Consider the following 16,777-nt stretch of genomic DNA (forward strand, 5'->3'; position numbering starts at 1 on the left):
ACAGCTGAGGTTCTGATGGTTCTGTCCAGTGGAGCCGCGCTCCTTCAGAAGCGCTCTGGCTCTGCCCCCTCAGTCAGCAGGTTAATGAGCCATCAGGCAGTCAAAGCAGCCGCCGTCTGATTGGACGCCGAGACTCGATCGATTCCCATTACCGACCCGAAGGCTGGGCGGCAGTGGGAGGGGGGCGCCATGTGTCTGATGCATTGTGGGAACCATTTTCCTGAGACGTTGTACGGACATTTCATTGGTCCCATGAGGGGAAATTGTTTTGGGTTCAGGGTTCAGATGAAAGGGGGGATTGAGCTTCGGATGCAGAAATGAATGGAAGTCAATTAAAAGTCCCCATAAACTGTGTGTGTGTGCGTTTGTTTGTAATACCTTGTGGGGACGATTTTCCTGACATATACTACGTTGTGGGGACCAATTGGTCCTTGTGGGGACCGGAGCCTGGTCCCCACGAGGGGAAACCCTGTTTTGGGGTCAGGGGTCAGAGTTAGGGCTAAGGTATGAATTGAGTTTTGGTTGGTTAGGGAAAGGGTAAAGGTCAGGTTTAGGCTGTAGAAATGAATGGAAGTCAATGGAAAATCCCCACAAAGATAGCCAGACAAACGTGTGTGTGTGTGTGTGTGTGTGTAATGATGTCCAGTCGGTCGCTGCCTGAAACGGTACTGATGAACCATTTCTAAAGATGCACTGTCAAAAGTTAACAGCAATAATTTGGGTTTTTAGCCTGTAAAAAAAAGGGGGGTCTTTAATTTTTACCAGGTGATACATTAATTTATATATGTCATTATTTCAAACTAAATATTTAGTTTGCAGATAATATTTGCATAATAAATGTTCATGAGTTACTTAATGAGTTAGCTGCAAGCTAAACATTTAGCTAGCTCAGAAAAGAGGCGAATGAGGAATTAATGAGGAATAATCCTTTATTATAGGTTCACATTTATTTTCTTTATTCAGAAATTACAATTAAAATATAATGAAAAGTCATAAATGTTGTCTTTGGTGATTGTTTAATTTCCAAATATATTCACGTTTATATGTGAGTGGGTCATGACGAACATTAGCTAAAAATACTTTGTGAAACGGCATTTTCTGAAGTTCGGTCCATTCATTTGTATTAGCTTACTGGCAGAGATGCCACATTCAATATGCCGTGCGACATATGGGTGTGTCTCGTACTGGAAAAGAGGTTCGAATTAAGAGCGAAATCTACATTTATAGAACTGGTGAAGGGAAAGTGATAGTGGAGGATGAGTTTCTGAGTTTTATTGTTACGAAAATGAGAACTTTATCTCAGGAGGAAATCGTATTATTGGCCTCAAGCAATTTCTCCTCTGATTGGATTGAGGAGTCAAAGCGTCAATTGTTTGAGCTGTGCACCACTTCGATTCGCTGCATCAAACATAAAGGACCTCAAAAGGATCTTAACAACATAAAGGACTGTATCAGGGTGCTCAACGAATGTGGCGAAAACATTCCGAGATTCGTTTTGCACTATCTGGATGTACTCCCGCCAGTTGGTTTCGGCAATATGGATGCCTCTGCTCTACTTAGCAGGATGGAGCAGGTGAGCCTGGAGGTCTCTCGCTTAAGGAAAGTCATGGAATCTCAAGCCATTGTGAATGAGAATCTCGAAGCGGTCGCCGCAACTCTGGATCGCCGGCTGACCGCAGTTGAGGAATATGACTCGACGAGGCAAGCGAATCGGACCAGGGTAGGAGCGCATGGCGAGGAAGTGGTACAGGAGGTGAGGACCTCTGCTCATCATCCCCAAGTGCAGCTGTTGGAGGACCTGCCGAAATCACCGCCATGGACCAAAGTGGTAAAGAAAGGGATTAAAAAGCCACATCAAGATCGGAATACAGAGGTTAAGCCCAGGATTGGGGATTTGAAAGAAGTCCCGTCACGAAAACAGCGCCAGAAGCTGGCAATAACCGGTCTTGTGAGAAATTCTGTTCCCCTGTGAAAATCTGTTCCCCCTGTGTCGGGAGCGCGCATTGCAGCCAGAGAAGTGGATCCGGCGGATCTGACCATTTTCACGGCGCTTCTGATCGATTTCTCGGTAAAAACTACTCGTATAATCATGTCAATGTTGTAACTTTCAGTTTAATCGGCAGCTATCAAAATAAAAATGCATACATAAATAAACGAAGTCCTGTGTGGAGGTCTTTTTACGCTGTTTTGTGTTATTTTAAACGCGAAGAGAATCGATCTTTTTTTTTTTTTTTCAGCTTTTGTCTCGTAAGCCTGACAAATAAAAGTGAGTCAACAAACACAGGCTCCCAACACGAAGTGTGCATTTATAATTTTTCATTTCTGATAAAGGAGGAGGGAAGCTGGCTGATAGCAAGGCACAAAAATAAAGACTTCCTGAAAAGATCAGAGTGTAAACTTTTTGGTCAATCCCGTTCTAATGGAAAATAAGGAAATGTCTAGTATGCTATCACACATAATTTTTGAGAATTTGGAAACAGTTACTTTATATTTCCCAAAGTTATAGGGGGAGAAGAGGAGAGAATGGATATTTCACCAGCCTGATAAAATCTGTTCCCCCTCTTAAAATGGAAACAAATTAATTTACCTGCAAGTCTTTTACTGTGTTGATTCCACTCATCATCACCAACAAATCCTGTGATTTTCATAACATTAGCTCTTTTTTTGCCAAAGTTAGGATGGGGGAACAAAATATTTTAAGCGCCTGATAAAATCTGTTCCCCCTACATAAAATGGAAACAAATTAATTTACCTGCAAGTCTTTTAATGTGTTGATTCCACTCATCAACAACAACAAATCCTGCAAGTTTGAAAACATTAGCTCTTTTTTTGCCAAAGTTAGGATGGGGGAACAAAATATTTTAAGCGCCTGATAAAATCTGTTCCCCCCCTTAAAATGGAAACAAATTAATTTAACCACAAAGTCTTTTAATGTGTTGATTCCACTCATCATCAGCAACAAATCCTGTGATTTTCATAACATTTGCTCTTTATTTGCCAAAGTTAGGATGGGGGAACAAAATATCTTAACCGCCTGATAAAATCTGTTCCCCCTACATAAAATGGAAACAAATTAATTTACCTGCAAGTCTTTTAATGTGTTGATTCCCCTTATGATCAACAAGAAATCCTGCAAGTTTGAAAACATTAGCTCTTTTTTTGCCAAAGTTAGGATGGGGGAACAAAATATTTTAAGCGCCTGATAAAATCTGTTCCCCCCCTTAAAATGGAAACAAATTAATTTAACCACAAAGTCTTTTAATGTGTTGATTCCACTCATCAACAGCAACAGCAACAAATCCTGCAAGTTTGAAAACCCCTTTATTGAAGTTTCAATTATTGTACTTATTAAGTGTAAATATGCAGGGTGTTGGGGGTTTTCATGACCCTCAACCGCATCTACTTTTAATAACTAGAGGAAATGAAATTAAGTTATAGACAAACAATTTTGTTAAATAACTGTTTTCACATGTTGATGTATTAAGTTTTGGCTAAATACATTTTTTTTATCTAAACATACAAATTATAGTCATGATAAAAATGTTCATTAACACTCAAAATAAGAATATTAATGTTATAATCACCACTGTTCAGAATAAGTCTCACAGCAATGTCCAACCTCATGCAGTAGACTGCCGCAGTTATTTCTCCCTTTTTCATCCTCACTGCAGCTGGAGCTGGACTGGAGTTCTGTTTGGCTTTAGTGGCTTCCTGGATGGAGACATCGGCTGACCTAAACGCATCATTTTCCCTCTCCCATTATAAACTTAGCTTTTCTTCAACATGGAAAATACTCCTACATCAGTAGCTCTGTTTGTTATTTTGACATCAATGCTTACCTGGTGGCCAGTTGATCCTCTTAACCACTGAATGTATCGGAACCACCTGGACTGAGCTGGTTTCGTCAGAGGGAGCCAAGACTTCTCCATAAAATGACTTCCCATATTTTAAGATGTTCTTCTGGTAAAATTGCATCTTTATGATCCTAATATGACTGCATTCTGATAATTAAAAATACTTGTAACCTGGCCATAACACTCCATTATACAACTCACAAGAGGAATGACAGAAATAAAGCCACTTTGTGAAAGTATTTTCTGTATTTTGTTTTAGAAAAGATGAAATATTGCTTGAAAGCGTTTAATTTTAATATCTCGCTTGAAGGCCGAATTACATGCAAATACTTCACATAATGTTACAACTGAGATAAGGGAAAAAGGTTTGTAAAATGTAGAGTATTACAAAAGAGATTACATTTTATTTTAAGTCCAAACAGTATAACGAAATGAACACTAAAAATATACAATACACTTTCCAGCAGTTACTCAAACTTGTCTTTACTGGTGATGAAAACTCGTCACTCTGGAGGAGAGAGGAAGAGCAGCTCAGCCCAGTCCAGGATTACTGCAGTGTCAGGGTAGCTGCTTAAAGTTTGCAGGTAGATTTTTGCGTAGCTGGTCCTCTGGTTTTCAGATCCTAATTGTAAATAAAAAGTTAGTCAATGTTGTGATGATCCAGTTGACTGTGGACTGATGGTCACTACTGGTCAGCGAGGTGCAGGTGCTTGGATCCAAGGGAAAAGCAATTTAACAACAGGAAGGTCTCAAGGGGTCAATGGAGTGGAGTTGATAACAGTTCCCCTCTGTCCTGGGTGAACATCATGGAGAGTCTCAATCATGGCTCAGAAACGAATCAAGAAGCTTTGACGCAAATCTGAAAAACAAAAATGAATTAAAAAAGTATGAGTAAGTGATGATATTTACCTAGACAACATAATCAAAACCTAATAAGCCCTAAAGTCTTTTAAGAATTTTAATTGAAAATAAATTGACTACATCTCAGGAAATTAAATGTTCAAGTGAAACAGTTACTGTATCACAATAAGAGAAACTGCAAAAAAATAGTGCAGAGGTATAACACTGAAGTTACTGAGAGAGTAAACTGAAATATTTAGTAAGTAGAAAATGTATGTTAAAATATATTTAGCCAAACACACCCGGCCCCTATAAGCAACACTTCCTTCCCTACCTGACCTTCTCTGACTCAACACTTACTGATCTCTCCATCCTCATGCTCTGATCGTCTGTAGCAGCTGGAGGAATCAGCAAGACCTACAAGCCTGTCCTGCTTCAGCTGCTCTCTGCTGGTCATACTAGAATGGGGAATTAGGAGAACACCAAATTAATTTAATATAACACAGCAAAAGGCATATTACATGTAATTCGGAATAAAACTAAGTACAGGACACACACCCACCAAATAATAATAAACAGAAATTATGTGAATATCCTCCTTCGGCCTGTGACCTACCAGCTTAGTTTTACATTTTACATCTGGAAGAAAATGTATATATTTAAGAGTTACACTGCCTCCCCTCATCGACAGCACTGATTATGTGCTTGGTAAATAAATCATCAGCACAGTCACACTTGACGTGTGGTGCAGATTAATGTGGACCTGATAACATTGGTGCAACGATCCGCTGTTTTCCCATTTTAGCTTCAATGCTAGTTAATACACACACACACACACTGAGGATTGCGCAACAGTTTTTTAACACATATTTCCTCCAGATATATTTGGTATTTTCCACGCTTAATGCCACTCAACAGAGGTGCGCTGGTTAACGAATTCAACATAAAGACAGGCGAATATTACACAAGCCTAGTTTATGAACTTTACCTAGTGCTAACATTAGCTAGCACAATATGCTACCGGGGATCACGGCAGACAAAATATGTGACTGTCGTCATAAGTTGAGTAAGATTTCTTCTTTGAAACAGGGTGGACACTTTAGAAGCTGCTAAACGGTGTAATTTTGTGAAGATTACTTACCATTCACATTCTGTGTCCCGTCACCGAAGCCCTGCAGTTCGGGACAGAGTTCTGAGATCTCAGGGAGTCATCCGCTTTAGTCAGCGCTAACCAATCGGAACACGTCTTACATCGCTCGTCCTTAAGCCCCGCCCAGAATGTTCATGTAAGCTTCCCCAAAGCAAATAAAGTTGTATAAGCAAGAAAACGAATTCAACCAAAAACTTAGAAAAAGTTTCAACCAAAAAAAAGCGACTCAACCAAAAAAAAAAGCGACTCAAGCAAAAAAAAAAGTTTCAACCAAAAAAAAAAGAGACTCAACCAAAAAAAAAGTTTCAACCAAAAAAAAAAGAGACTCAACCAAAAAAAAAGTTTCAACCAAAAAAAAAAAGAGACTCAAGCAAAAAAAAAGTTTCAACCAAAAAAAAAGAGACTCAACCAAAAAAAAAGTTTCAACCAAAAAAAAAAGAGACTCAACCAAAAACAAAAAAAAAAGTTAAAAAAAAAACTTAGTGATTTTTGCTTTGACATGATTTTTTTTTTGATTGAATACTACTTTTTTTGTTTGACATGATTTTTTTTTTGGTTGAATACTACTTTTTTTGTTTGACATGATTTTTTTTTTGATTGAATAATTGTGAAACAAATCTAACTCCATACACCTGACGATCACTCACGGCACACTAGTTGAAAAACACTGGTCTTGACTACAACTCTGCTACTGGCTCCTGGTTGCATGTCCTCCCCTACCCACCTTCTTTCCATCCCCTTTCTGTTGGATTTCTTTCAAAATAAAAGCCACTAGTGGCAAAAAAAAGTGAAGTTCATGCTATGTTAGGACAGGAGACCTGAAATTAAGATGTATAGAATCACATATATAAGTCTAAACTATGTTACAGAGTAAACATAATAAAAACATGCTTTATCTGTGGCACTGTTCATTAAAATGGCACATCTCTAATGTATTAAAATTAAATATGATCTGTTCACTTAATGATGTTGTATTAGGGATTAGGTAATGCATTCAGCAAGTACTTTTACTTTTAATACTTAAGTATTTTTAAAAGCCTTTTTACTTTTACTTAAGTAAAATGTTAATGTGGTAGTTTTACTTTTACTTAAGTACATTTTTTGAGTACTTTCTCCACCTCTGCTGGTTACTGGCAGACAAATATATTCACTAAACATTTAGCTGGTTGGTGCAGCTAACGTGCCAATCAACGTGGCCTTACCAGAGGCACAAAACAAAACTCCTTTTGTCTGAGGTTTGTCGTTCATGCTAACTAGCACCTGGTGATTCTCTCCAAACCAGCAGCCGGTCAGCTGGGAACAGATACTGGCAGTGAAACTTACTGTACTTGGTTTAACTCCCACCTGCAGGTGGCAGTATTTCTTACAAACACAAAGAACAACAAAGCAAAGGTCTTCTGGTCTACTGGCCACAATAAACTATCCAACATAAGAGGAATAGCATAACCTCTAATTCATAACGAGACTCTTCTATGAGCAGCTGGATGGTCAATTAGTTACAGTTAGAAAAGCATCAAACTACCTGACATGTTGTCACCTGCAGCTGAACACCTGGGGCCTCATGTATAAAACACAAAAAAATGTGTGGCACCATATTTTACAAGTTGGCATTGAAAAATTAACCTGAAGTGAAAATATTCGGCAACCACACAAAGTGTTTCTGTGGACAAAAACAAACTACAAAGGGTTGAAACTCATAAACCCTCTGAAACCTGACAACATTCAGTTATTAGACCAAAAAAACTCTGATTTATGAATTTAATATTTTAGTCTTTAAACTAGCGGTTCTCAACGTGGGCGGTACCGCCCCCTGGGGGGCGTTCAGAGGACGGCAGGGGGCGCTGGCGGACATTTTTACAAAAGGGGGGCGCTGGGATGCCTTTGGGGGGCGTTTGGTCGAAGGTAAACTTTACACTTTAAATGGACAACAATGCCAGTTTAGACTTTGAGCAACTTGGTAAAACTGTATTGTGTAACATTAAATCATGCTTGGCTGCAACTGTATCGATGGCAGCTCTTCTTCTATTCAGTGTTTGTAGCTTCTGTTAGCTTCTTGGCGCAGCTCCGTCCTCCTGCTACTGGTAGCTAAAATCACTTCACTGTGTGTCCCTCTGAGAAATGAACCCATTTAAATAAAGAAATCCCTCCATAGTGACACCACGATAGAGAGCGTTCATTTTATAGCGTTAACAGCGGAGCTGTAAGGTCCGGTATGAAACGGGCTGATAGAACAACACAGCACTTTTAAATTTCAATAATCAGAATCAGAAATTGTTTCCGTTGCTTTAAAAGGTTTATGTCAGTCTGCCTTTTCCCCATCGATACGCTTCCCGACCGCCCTGCACCTTAGGGGGTAAAAAAAAAAAAAAAAAAAAAAACGACGCACAAAACTCTGAAACAGGAGAAGCGGGACATAAAACGGAGCGACGAACTAGATGTGAATTATGGCATAAAAACAGAGAATCCGACGCTGAACAGTGAAAAATCAACACATGATGTGAAACATGATGATTAGGAGGCGCAGCAGGTGATGAGTGAAGATTAATGATGGTCAATAAACGATAAAATAAATCTAACAACAGGAAAGAAACTAAAGTGGACACAGCAATAAACCAAGAGAGGATAATACTAATCAGAGGAAACTAAATGGAAATGAATGAAGAACAAAATGCAAGAATAAACTAAGAAACTAAAGTAAATACAGAGGAATAAACTGGTATGGCAAGACCTTTAGAGCAATAATTAATACAGAGACTGTATGGCAAGAATAAACAGACACTTTCCAGATGAAAAGTAAAATAATATTGTTGAAGTTCCATGGGTTTGTTGAGACCACATCTAGTACTGAGAATAAATATATCTGACAGATCTTAACAGTAAATAACTGATCACTTATTTATGTTTTTAATTAGATTTGATATTTTTATTTCTTCAATATTATTTTTCATGTCAGTGTTAATGTGATGGTGGTGTTCAGTGACTCCATGACACTTTCAGTTTGACTCATTAGGATTTGATTAAGAACCAGATTTGTTCTTTGTAATTTCTGTCCAGTAAAACTATTAATCTATAATCAATAGACAGGTCTATATGAAGATATAATCCTGTCTCATATTTCTATGGCATTAAAAGGAACTTTAGTTTTTCCACTAAAAGCTCTGGTTTGCACAGTAAATGCCATGTGGGTGAAGTTTTATGGATGATGCTCTGATGTCCCATTCCCCTGAAGGCAGCACAGAGCCGCACCACCAGAAACACTGAAGAGAAGAAGAGCTGTGATTAATGTAGTTACAGTTCTATCCATGTTTTAATGCTGCAGAGCTCAGTCGGTTTGCAAATAGATCAAAGTTTAAACTGGCATGTTGAACATCTTTTATCATTTTCTGGAACATTTAACTAGAAAATGACACAAAATAAGAATATTGTTTCCACTCTGATTGGCTGCTGTTGGCCTACAGATTTTAACTTGAATGTTCATTACATTTTTCATAGACGCCTGTGAAAATCATTTCTATTCCCATGGCTTTTTGTTCTCTGGGAAATTATTTTTGATGATAAATACAGAAACAAGCATAAAAATCAAAACACCTACAATAGTGACAGTAATATTAATGATAAAATAATAGTCAGTGTAAAGTAGCCTGCAGATTCTTTGGTGGGGGCGGTGAGGGACCTGGATAAGGGCTGGGGGGCGCTGGCCCAAAAAGGCTGAGAAACGCTGTTTTAGACGATGAAACTGAACCACATTTATCCTCAGACAATAACCTGAAAAATAAAGAAAATAAACTAAATGAAGGTAAAACTTCCCTCTGAGTGAATAATAACTTCCTCAGTTTGTCTCATGAAGATGTAACTCATCGTCTGAAAGCATCTGAGGCTCATTTCATTCTGACTGGAGAGAAAACAGGCTGATCAGCAGATGGACCCACCAGGTTCGGTTCTGATCAGGAGACGATCAGGTCCATCAGCAGCTGATCCAGGTGAGCCGCTACCTGAGGAGCTTTGGCTCTGATGGAGGATTGATCACAGATCAGATCCATCTGATGGTCCATCAGCGTTTAGATTCATCCAGACTGATCATCCTGGAGCTCAGAGCAGAACTTAGAGCGGTACCAGCGGTACCGGTACCGGTCCAGCTGCAGCCGTCCTCCAGTGGAGCCGCCCGCTTTGTGAAAGCGCCTTATGGACAGAAAGCATCTCTACTCTGTGAATGCAGCTTCTGCTGCTGATTCCTGTCTGCAGAGCAAACGTCCACATTCAGAGCCTCTCTGGTCTTTACTCTTTTATTTTACTCTTCAGATTTTGAAAACAAATGTTATTCACTTTTCAGCTTCTGTTCTCATCAATTTCTCTTTTCAATTTTGTGCAAATTAAAGTTTTTTAATCTTTATTTTCGTCTCAACTGAAAATAAAGTGAACACCCCGAGGGTCAAACATCAGCTGAGAGGAGTGGCTTCATGTGTTCATCCGCCCCGCCCCAATACTGGCCCCGCCCTTCTCTTTTACTCCTCCGCCCCTGGACCAATCAGAGAGCTGGGAGCCGGTCTGCACCGGGTCATCAGAACCAGAGAAGTTTCAGTTACCCATAACCCGACTGGACCTGATGGTTCCGGATGGGTCTGTGATTCTGCAGCCTGGACCTTCATCCTCCTCCTCTTCCTCTCAGGTTTCTTTTAATTAGCTTAAGCGTGCGCGGCGGATCGATCGCTGCTCAGGAAGTGTTGCTGCAGACATCAGAGGAGCCGCTCCGACATCGATCAGCTGCAGCAGCCAATCAGCAAACAGCGGGTGGAGGGGGAGCGGGAGGGCACGGCCAGCTGAGGCTCAGATCGATGCGGGAGGAGGAGACACCGCAGAGCCTCAGCTCCTCTTCCTCCTCTTCCTCAGCTCGGCTCAGAGCGGAGAGGAGCCGCGCGGAGCAGGACGCCGAGCCGCGGGCTTTTATTCTGAAAAACAAGCTTCGAGCAGCTGAGGAAAACATGCTGCTGCTTCTGGGCGTCGTCATGGCAACGGCAGGGTCAGGGGTCAGCGCGGCGCGAGTGGTGAGCGGTGAGTTACTTACCGGCCTTCATCACCTCCATCATCTTCATCAAACACCTGGCTGCTGCTCAGGTAAAGGTGCAGCGCTGCTGCCCCCTGCAGGCCAGAACCGCTCAGTGGAGGCGAACCCTCCACGTTCTGCTTCATCAGCAGGGATCATCCTGAGTCCAGCTGCTCCAGAACCTCCAGAACCGAGCTGCTCTGCCGGTTCTGACAGAACCTCAGTGGCCAGCTGGTTCAGTCCAATCAGAGAGCACAACCGGTTCTGGACGAGAATCAGAGCCGCAGGACGATCTGCAGACTCAGCAGGTCCCAGCATGGTTCTGGTTCTGGCTCTGGCCCGGCTCCATCAGAGGGAGAACCGGTTCTGAAACCCAGAGCTGCTGAAGAGAAAGTGATGATGAGGCAGCTGGAGGTAATCAGTGAGAGAGGAAGACAGACACACACTGATACACAAACTGATACACACACACACACACACTGATACACACACACTGACACACACTGATACACAAACTGATACACACACACACACTGATACACACACACTGACACACACACACACACTGATACACAAACTGATACACACACACACACACACTGATACACACACAATGACACACACACACTGATACACACACACTGACACACGCACACACACAGCTTGTTTTTCTGCCCTTATGAGGACTCTGCATTACTATTCTGTTTTCAACTCAGTTTCTGGCTCCGTGTTTCTCGGCTCTGGTCCTCAGAGTTCACTGAGCAGTCAGGGATCAGAATTGAGAAAGTGACCCCTGACCCTATACACGGGTATCCGTCATATTAGGACGAGCTTTGGGCCCCATAAGGCCCATCAGTTAGTAAATTTGCCAGAAATGGCCCTACGATCAGCTAAATAAGCAAACACACACTGACACACTCGCCGGCTTTCCACCTGCGGCTCTGATTGGCAGCTTTGTGGGCGGGGCTTGTGTCTGCAGGTCAGACGGTGTGTGTGGGCGGAGCCGAGCGTCCCTGCTACAAGATGGCGTATTTCCACGATGTGTCGAGCCGCGTGGCGTTCAGCGAGGCGAAGCAGGCCTGCCTCATGGACGGGGGGGCGCTGCTGAGCGTGGAGAGCCAATCAGAGCAGAGCGACGTGGAGCACCTGCTGCAGGTGAGACCCTCACGCCTGCGGCTGTGAGCTGCTCTCAGTGTAAAGGCGCTTTGTAAATAAAATCGATTGATCGGTTCCTCCTCCAGGCTCTGCGTTCAGGAGCAGTGGGCGGAGCCAAAGGTGGAGGTGGGATTTCTGATGGGGATTTCTGGATCGGCCTGACTCGGGGGGGCGGAGCCAACCACACCCTGACCCCGTGCCCTGAACTGTACCAGTGGACCGACGGCAGCGTGGCCACCTTCAGGTGAGACCTTTGACTCCTACCTGGGTGGTTTCCATGTCAGCCAGTAACCATGGTGACCACATTCCAGGAACTGGTACCTGGACGAGCCGTCGTGCGGCGGCGAGGCCTGTGTCGTCATGTACCACCAGCCCAGCGCGCCCGCAGGTCTGGGCGGGGCTTATCTCCACCAATGGAACGACGACCGCTGCAACATGAAGCACAACTTCATCTGCAAGTATCAACCAGGTGAGACCGGCCAGGTGAGAGGGCGGGGCTACCTTCAGCTGTCTAACCTGGGCATCTCTTTGCCCTCAGCTGTGACTGCAGGTGGAGGCGTGGTGACCCAGGCGGGCGGCGGTGGCAGCTTTCCCCCTCAGGTGGCTGTAGCAGGATCTTCAGGTGCGATCACTTGTGGCCTCTGCACTGCTGTGACGTCACAGTGACATCATGATGTGTTTCAGGAATGCTTCTGCTGTACGTGGTGATCCCCACCATCCCGCTGCTGCTGCTCATCCTGGTGGCTTCAGGGACCTGCTGCTTCCAGACGCTCAGCAGGAGGTAGTACTACATCTCCCAGCATGCCTCTGACTGTTAGACAGAATTCCTCCAGAACCACTCAAGTCCAAGGGAGCCACCTTTAGAAGCGTTCCTGTTCCAACACACCTGGACCACTGAATGCCTCTGCAGGGCGAGTTGCTGCTGGAGATGGAGGAGAGCTGGAGTTTAGACCCAACCAATCACTGATCATTCTGATCAATCAATCTGACTCTGGGAACGATCCGGTGACAAAGGACCTCAGGGGATCGTCAGCTATTAGCAAATCTGCAAGATAAGATGGTACCAGACCACTGAGAAAAACCAGTAAAAGAATCTGAAATATGTTGGGAGCCAAACGGGTTAGCCTGGTCCGGGTTAGCCTGGTCCGGGTTAGCCTGGTCCGGGTTAGAGTGGTCCAGGTTAGAGTGGTCCGGGTTAGCCTGGTCCGGGTTAGAGTGGTCCGGGTTAGAGTGGTCCGGGTTAGAGTGGTCCGGGTTAGCCTGGTCCAGGTTAGCCTGGTCAGGGTTAGAGTGGTCCAGGTTAGAGTGGTCCGGGTTAGCCTGGTCCGGGTTAGAGTGGTCCGGGTTAGAGTGGTCCGGGTTAGAGTGGTCCGGGTTAGCCTGGTCCGGGTTAACCCGGTCCAGGTTAGCCTGGTCCAGGTTAGCCTGGTCAGGGTTAGAGTGATCCAGGTTAGAGTGGTCCGGGTTAGAGTGGTCCGGGTTAACCCGGTCCAGGTTAGCCTGGTCCAGGTTAGCCTGGTCAGGGTTAGAGTGATCCAGGTTAGAGTGGTCCGGGTTAGAGTGGTCCGGGTTAGCCTGGTCCGGGTTAACCTGGTCCAGGTTAGCCTGGTCAGGGTTAGAGTGATCCAGGTTAGAGTGGTCCGGGTTAGAGTGGTCCGGGTTAGCCTGGTCCGGGTTAGCCTGGTCCGGGTTAACCTGGTCCGGGTTAACCTGGTCCAGATTAGCCTGGTCCGGGTTAGCCTGGTCCGGGTTAGCCTGGTCCAGGTTAGAGTGGTCCAGGTTAGAGTGGTCCGGGTTAGCAGAGCAGCAGAGTGTTGCAATAGTCTGACCATCTGGAAACAAAAGCATCAGCGTCGTAGAGTTGGCGACAGAGAAGGTGGTGAACTCTAGGTAAACTGGTTACACCAGGGCTGGGCAGCTCCAGGCCTGGAGGGCCTCCAGCAACTTTTAGATGCGTCTCTACTTCAACACACCTGAGTAAAATAATGAGGTCCTTAGCAGGACTGGAGAACCTGACTGCTCTGAGGAGGAGATTCAGCTGTTGGATCCAGGTGTGTTGGACCAGGGAGACATTAAGAGCTGCAGGATACCGGACCTCCAGGACCAGGACTGACCAGCCCTGGGTTAAACAGTAAAATCCAGTTTTCTTTGTTTAATGTGTGTCAGAGTCAAACGAACCTGCAGGCCTCCGACTGGTTTGGAAGGTTTCAACCTGTCATTCAAGAGAGGACCCAAATTTGGGTCCTCGGCCCTTGCCGCAGCAAGATCAATTGAAAACACATGCTATACATTTATCAATATAGGCATATTGCATATCCACGGATCGGGGAAAAGCTCCTCTAAATGACAGAAACAATATTTTCTACCTCAACAACACCCAGCTTGAACACTAAGCAGCTTGATAAAAAAAAACGTAATTAGATGCTAACGAGGCTAACGAGGCATACCCGGTAAAAAACTCAACAGTGAAAGAGGTAGGTGGCCCGATCCTCACAAACTATCGATCAGAGTAAAGCCGAAGCTCTGCCGTTTCCAACAATACCAGAGTCACCACGATACGTGCAAAACTCACTGAACCAGCAGCTAAAGAAGACAAAAAGAAATCGCTCATTTCACGAAGCGAAAAGCATAAATTCAGTCCTACCTTTGCTGTTTCGTGGTCATAATCCTTATTAGACTAAATATTTCCACTTGGTTCGATAATCCATTTTCCTTAAGTCCATCTCATATTGTTTTCGGCTCCGCCCAGAGCCTCTTCCGTCTCCCAGCGACCTTATACAAAATCTAGAGGCGAACATCGTCAATGTACGTCACATGCGTTTTCCGCCCTGTAATTGGTGAATGGCTTTAGGTTCCGTATTCATGTCAACGCCCTCGGATTCTATTGGCTCTGACGGTTCGAAAGACGTGTCAATCATCAAAATTGGCCAATGGGTTCCCGAGAAACTGCCCAGCGTAATTTTGAACGTCTGAATGGAGAATTGCATGATTTTACCCGCAGAGCGCATTGTTATTGTAATGTAATTGTGAGATATATTAGTTTTTTCCTGTGATCATATCATTTTGACAAATTAGTTTTCATTGCTATTTGCATTTTCATTGTTATATAATTCTATTTGAAATGTTATTGTGAGTTAATCTGTTCCATTTTCAGATTATTACAATTTCTCTATTTTTTTCTCTTTATGAATGAATGCAATGTGGATTTTTAAAAGGAACCTCCAAAAATAATTATTAGATGTAATTACTTATCTATGATAAATAATTATTTATTTTATGATAAGAATAAATGATTGAAACAGAACCTACAGAAAAAAAACTGAGAAAGTTCAAATGGCACAAATTGTGCCAAATTGTGCCAAAATGGCTAATTTGGAAGGTCCGCCTAGATTTTTATCAAGTAGTACTTCTCTAAAACTCATATGATTAACTTTTTTTCATGAAACTTGGCACAGTAAAAGGTCAGATTGTGTAGTGTTGTTTACTACAGGTTTTGGATTTCATCTGCTTGCTTTAAAAGGAATCTTAATATATTGAACTGTTTTTTTAGGCGGAAATACATATTTTTTCCTAATTTCTGCTGTGTATCATATTAATTTACTTTCCTCAGTAACATGCAGGGTGGTTTTTAGAGCTGTAATATATTATCTAGGGTCTTATCTTTGTTTTGATACCAAAACAATTAAAATAAACTCTGTAGTTCTTGAGATACATTCAATTCATTTTGGGCATGTTATTTTCAGCCATATTTCTCAAAAACAGGCCATGAGCTTGAAAGGTTAAAGCCATAGTTAATAATTTGTGAATTATTTCAGTGATTAAAACTCGTTTTGTCCTGGTTGAGCTGGAGACAGCAGCGATTGTCCGAGGGTCGTCATGACGATGTACAGCTGTGTCGTCATCGTCACAGGAAGCTGATCCTGATGACTCCACCATGGGTCAACGTGCAAATTAAAAAGTAGGGGGCCTAAAACAGAGCCTTGAGGGATGCCGTACTTAGCATCATGGATCTGTGAGGAACATTTATCAGTCACTGATCAGTGATCAAATGAATAAAATAGATTTGGTGCTGCTCTCTGACTCCTCGCTGTTTTATTTTGAAAATTTTGCTGTAACCTCTGCGATTGGTCACTGAGCACTGATGATGTCATCCTGTGTCTCCAGTCGTCCTCGGACCAAGGCCCCCAGCGACCAATCAAACCTCTGGATCGCCACGACGCCCAAACCCGACGGCATGGAAGTGTGACATCACTGTGATGTCAGCAGCAGATCAGTGATGTCATCAGACTTTTAGTTTGTTACTTTGGCTGAAACCGTTTCCTGTTTGGCTCCTCCCTCCTCCTGTGACTCCGCCCCCCCAGCCTGAGCTAATGAAGGGGGCGGAGTCAGAGTGATGTCACAGTGAGTGGCTGGAGCTTGTCTGTTGTAACTTGTTCTGTTGTGAGAATCTCTGGCCCCCCCTGCTGGACAGACGAGGAGATGAAGTACGAAGCAAGCAGAGGGACAGACATCAGTTTGGGCCTCCGGTTGCTGAGGCTGCGTTCGAGGGGAGTCCGACATTTGGACAGCAGGGAGCTGCTGTTGCGTTTCTGTGGTTCTGATGCATGAAGTTTGATGTTTAATAAAAAAAATGTTCCCTCAGCTGCTGCTTGGTCTCTCCGAGTCGGCCTAGTCAAACTCCCGACCCGACTGCAGCAGAGAATCTGCAGCAGGCTGCGAAACATCGCCAGAGCAGTT

General features: G+C 43.4%; 1 protein-coding gene and 1 long non-coding RNA gene across 2 annotated transcripts; one reads left to right on the plus strand and one right to left on the minus strand.

Annotated features, from left to right (window-relative positions):
- Window positions 1–4,081: 4,081 nt before the first annotated feature.
- On the minus strand, window positions 4,082–5,334 carry LOC148155204 (uncharacterized). Its single transcript, XR_015765399.1, has 2 exons — window positions 5,055–5,334; window positions 4,082–4,713 (listed from the first exon to the last, which is right to left on the minus strand). It is a non-coding gene; the product is annotated as an uncharacterized LOC148155204 (long non-coding RNA).
- Window positions 5,335–10,368: 5,034 nt separating this feature from the next.
- On the plus strand, window positions 10,369–16,681 carry chodl (chondrolectin). The gene is made up of 7 exons (XM_014974689.2): window positions 10,369–10,893; window positions 11,865–12,040; window positions 12,127–12,284; window positions 12,352–12,509; window positions 12,579–12,662; window positions 12,725–12,821; window positions 16,205–16,681. Exons 1-7 carry the CDS (start codon window positions 10,677–10,679, stop codon window positions 16,284–16,286), a joined length of 972 nt encoding a protein of 323 aa, XP_014830175.1. The 5' UTR covers window positions 10,369–10,676; the 3' UTR covers window positions 16,287–16,681.
- The last annotated feature ends 96 nt before the right edge of the window (window positions 16,682–16,777 follow it).

Source organism: Poecilia mexicana, unplaced genomic scaffold (genome assembly GCF_051168715.1).
Source record: "Poecilia mexicana isolate PSO_F unplaced genomic scaffold, ASM5116871v1 scaffold_15, whole genome shotgun sequence".
In the NCBI taxonomy this organism is placed as follows: Eukaryota; Metazoa; Chordata; class Actinopteri; order Cyprinodontiformes; family Poeciliidae; genus Poecilia; species Poecilia mexicana.

Bases quoted from the DNA above. Each gene is read 5' to 3' on its own strand.
- chodl (XM_014974689.2), top strand. From the start codon at position 10,677: ATGCGGGAGGAGGAGACACCGCAGAGCCTCAGCTCCTCTTCCTCCTCT. The intron at 10,894-11,864 runs GTGAGTTACTTA...TTGTGTCTGCAG, and splicing joins CGCGGCGCGAGTGGTGAGCG to GTCAGACGGTGTGTGTGGGC. The intron at 12,510-12,578 runs GTGAGACCGGCC...CTTTGCCCTCAG, and splicing joins CATCTGCAAGTATCAACCAG to CTGTGACTGCAGGTGGAGGC.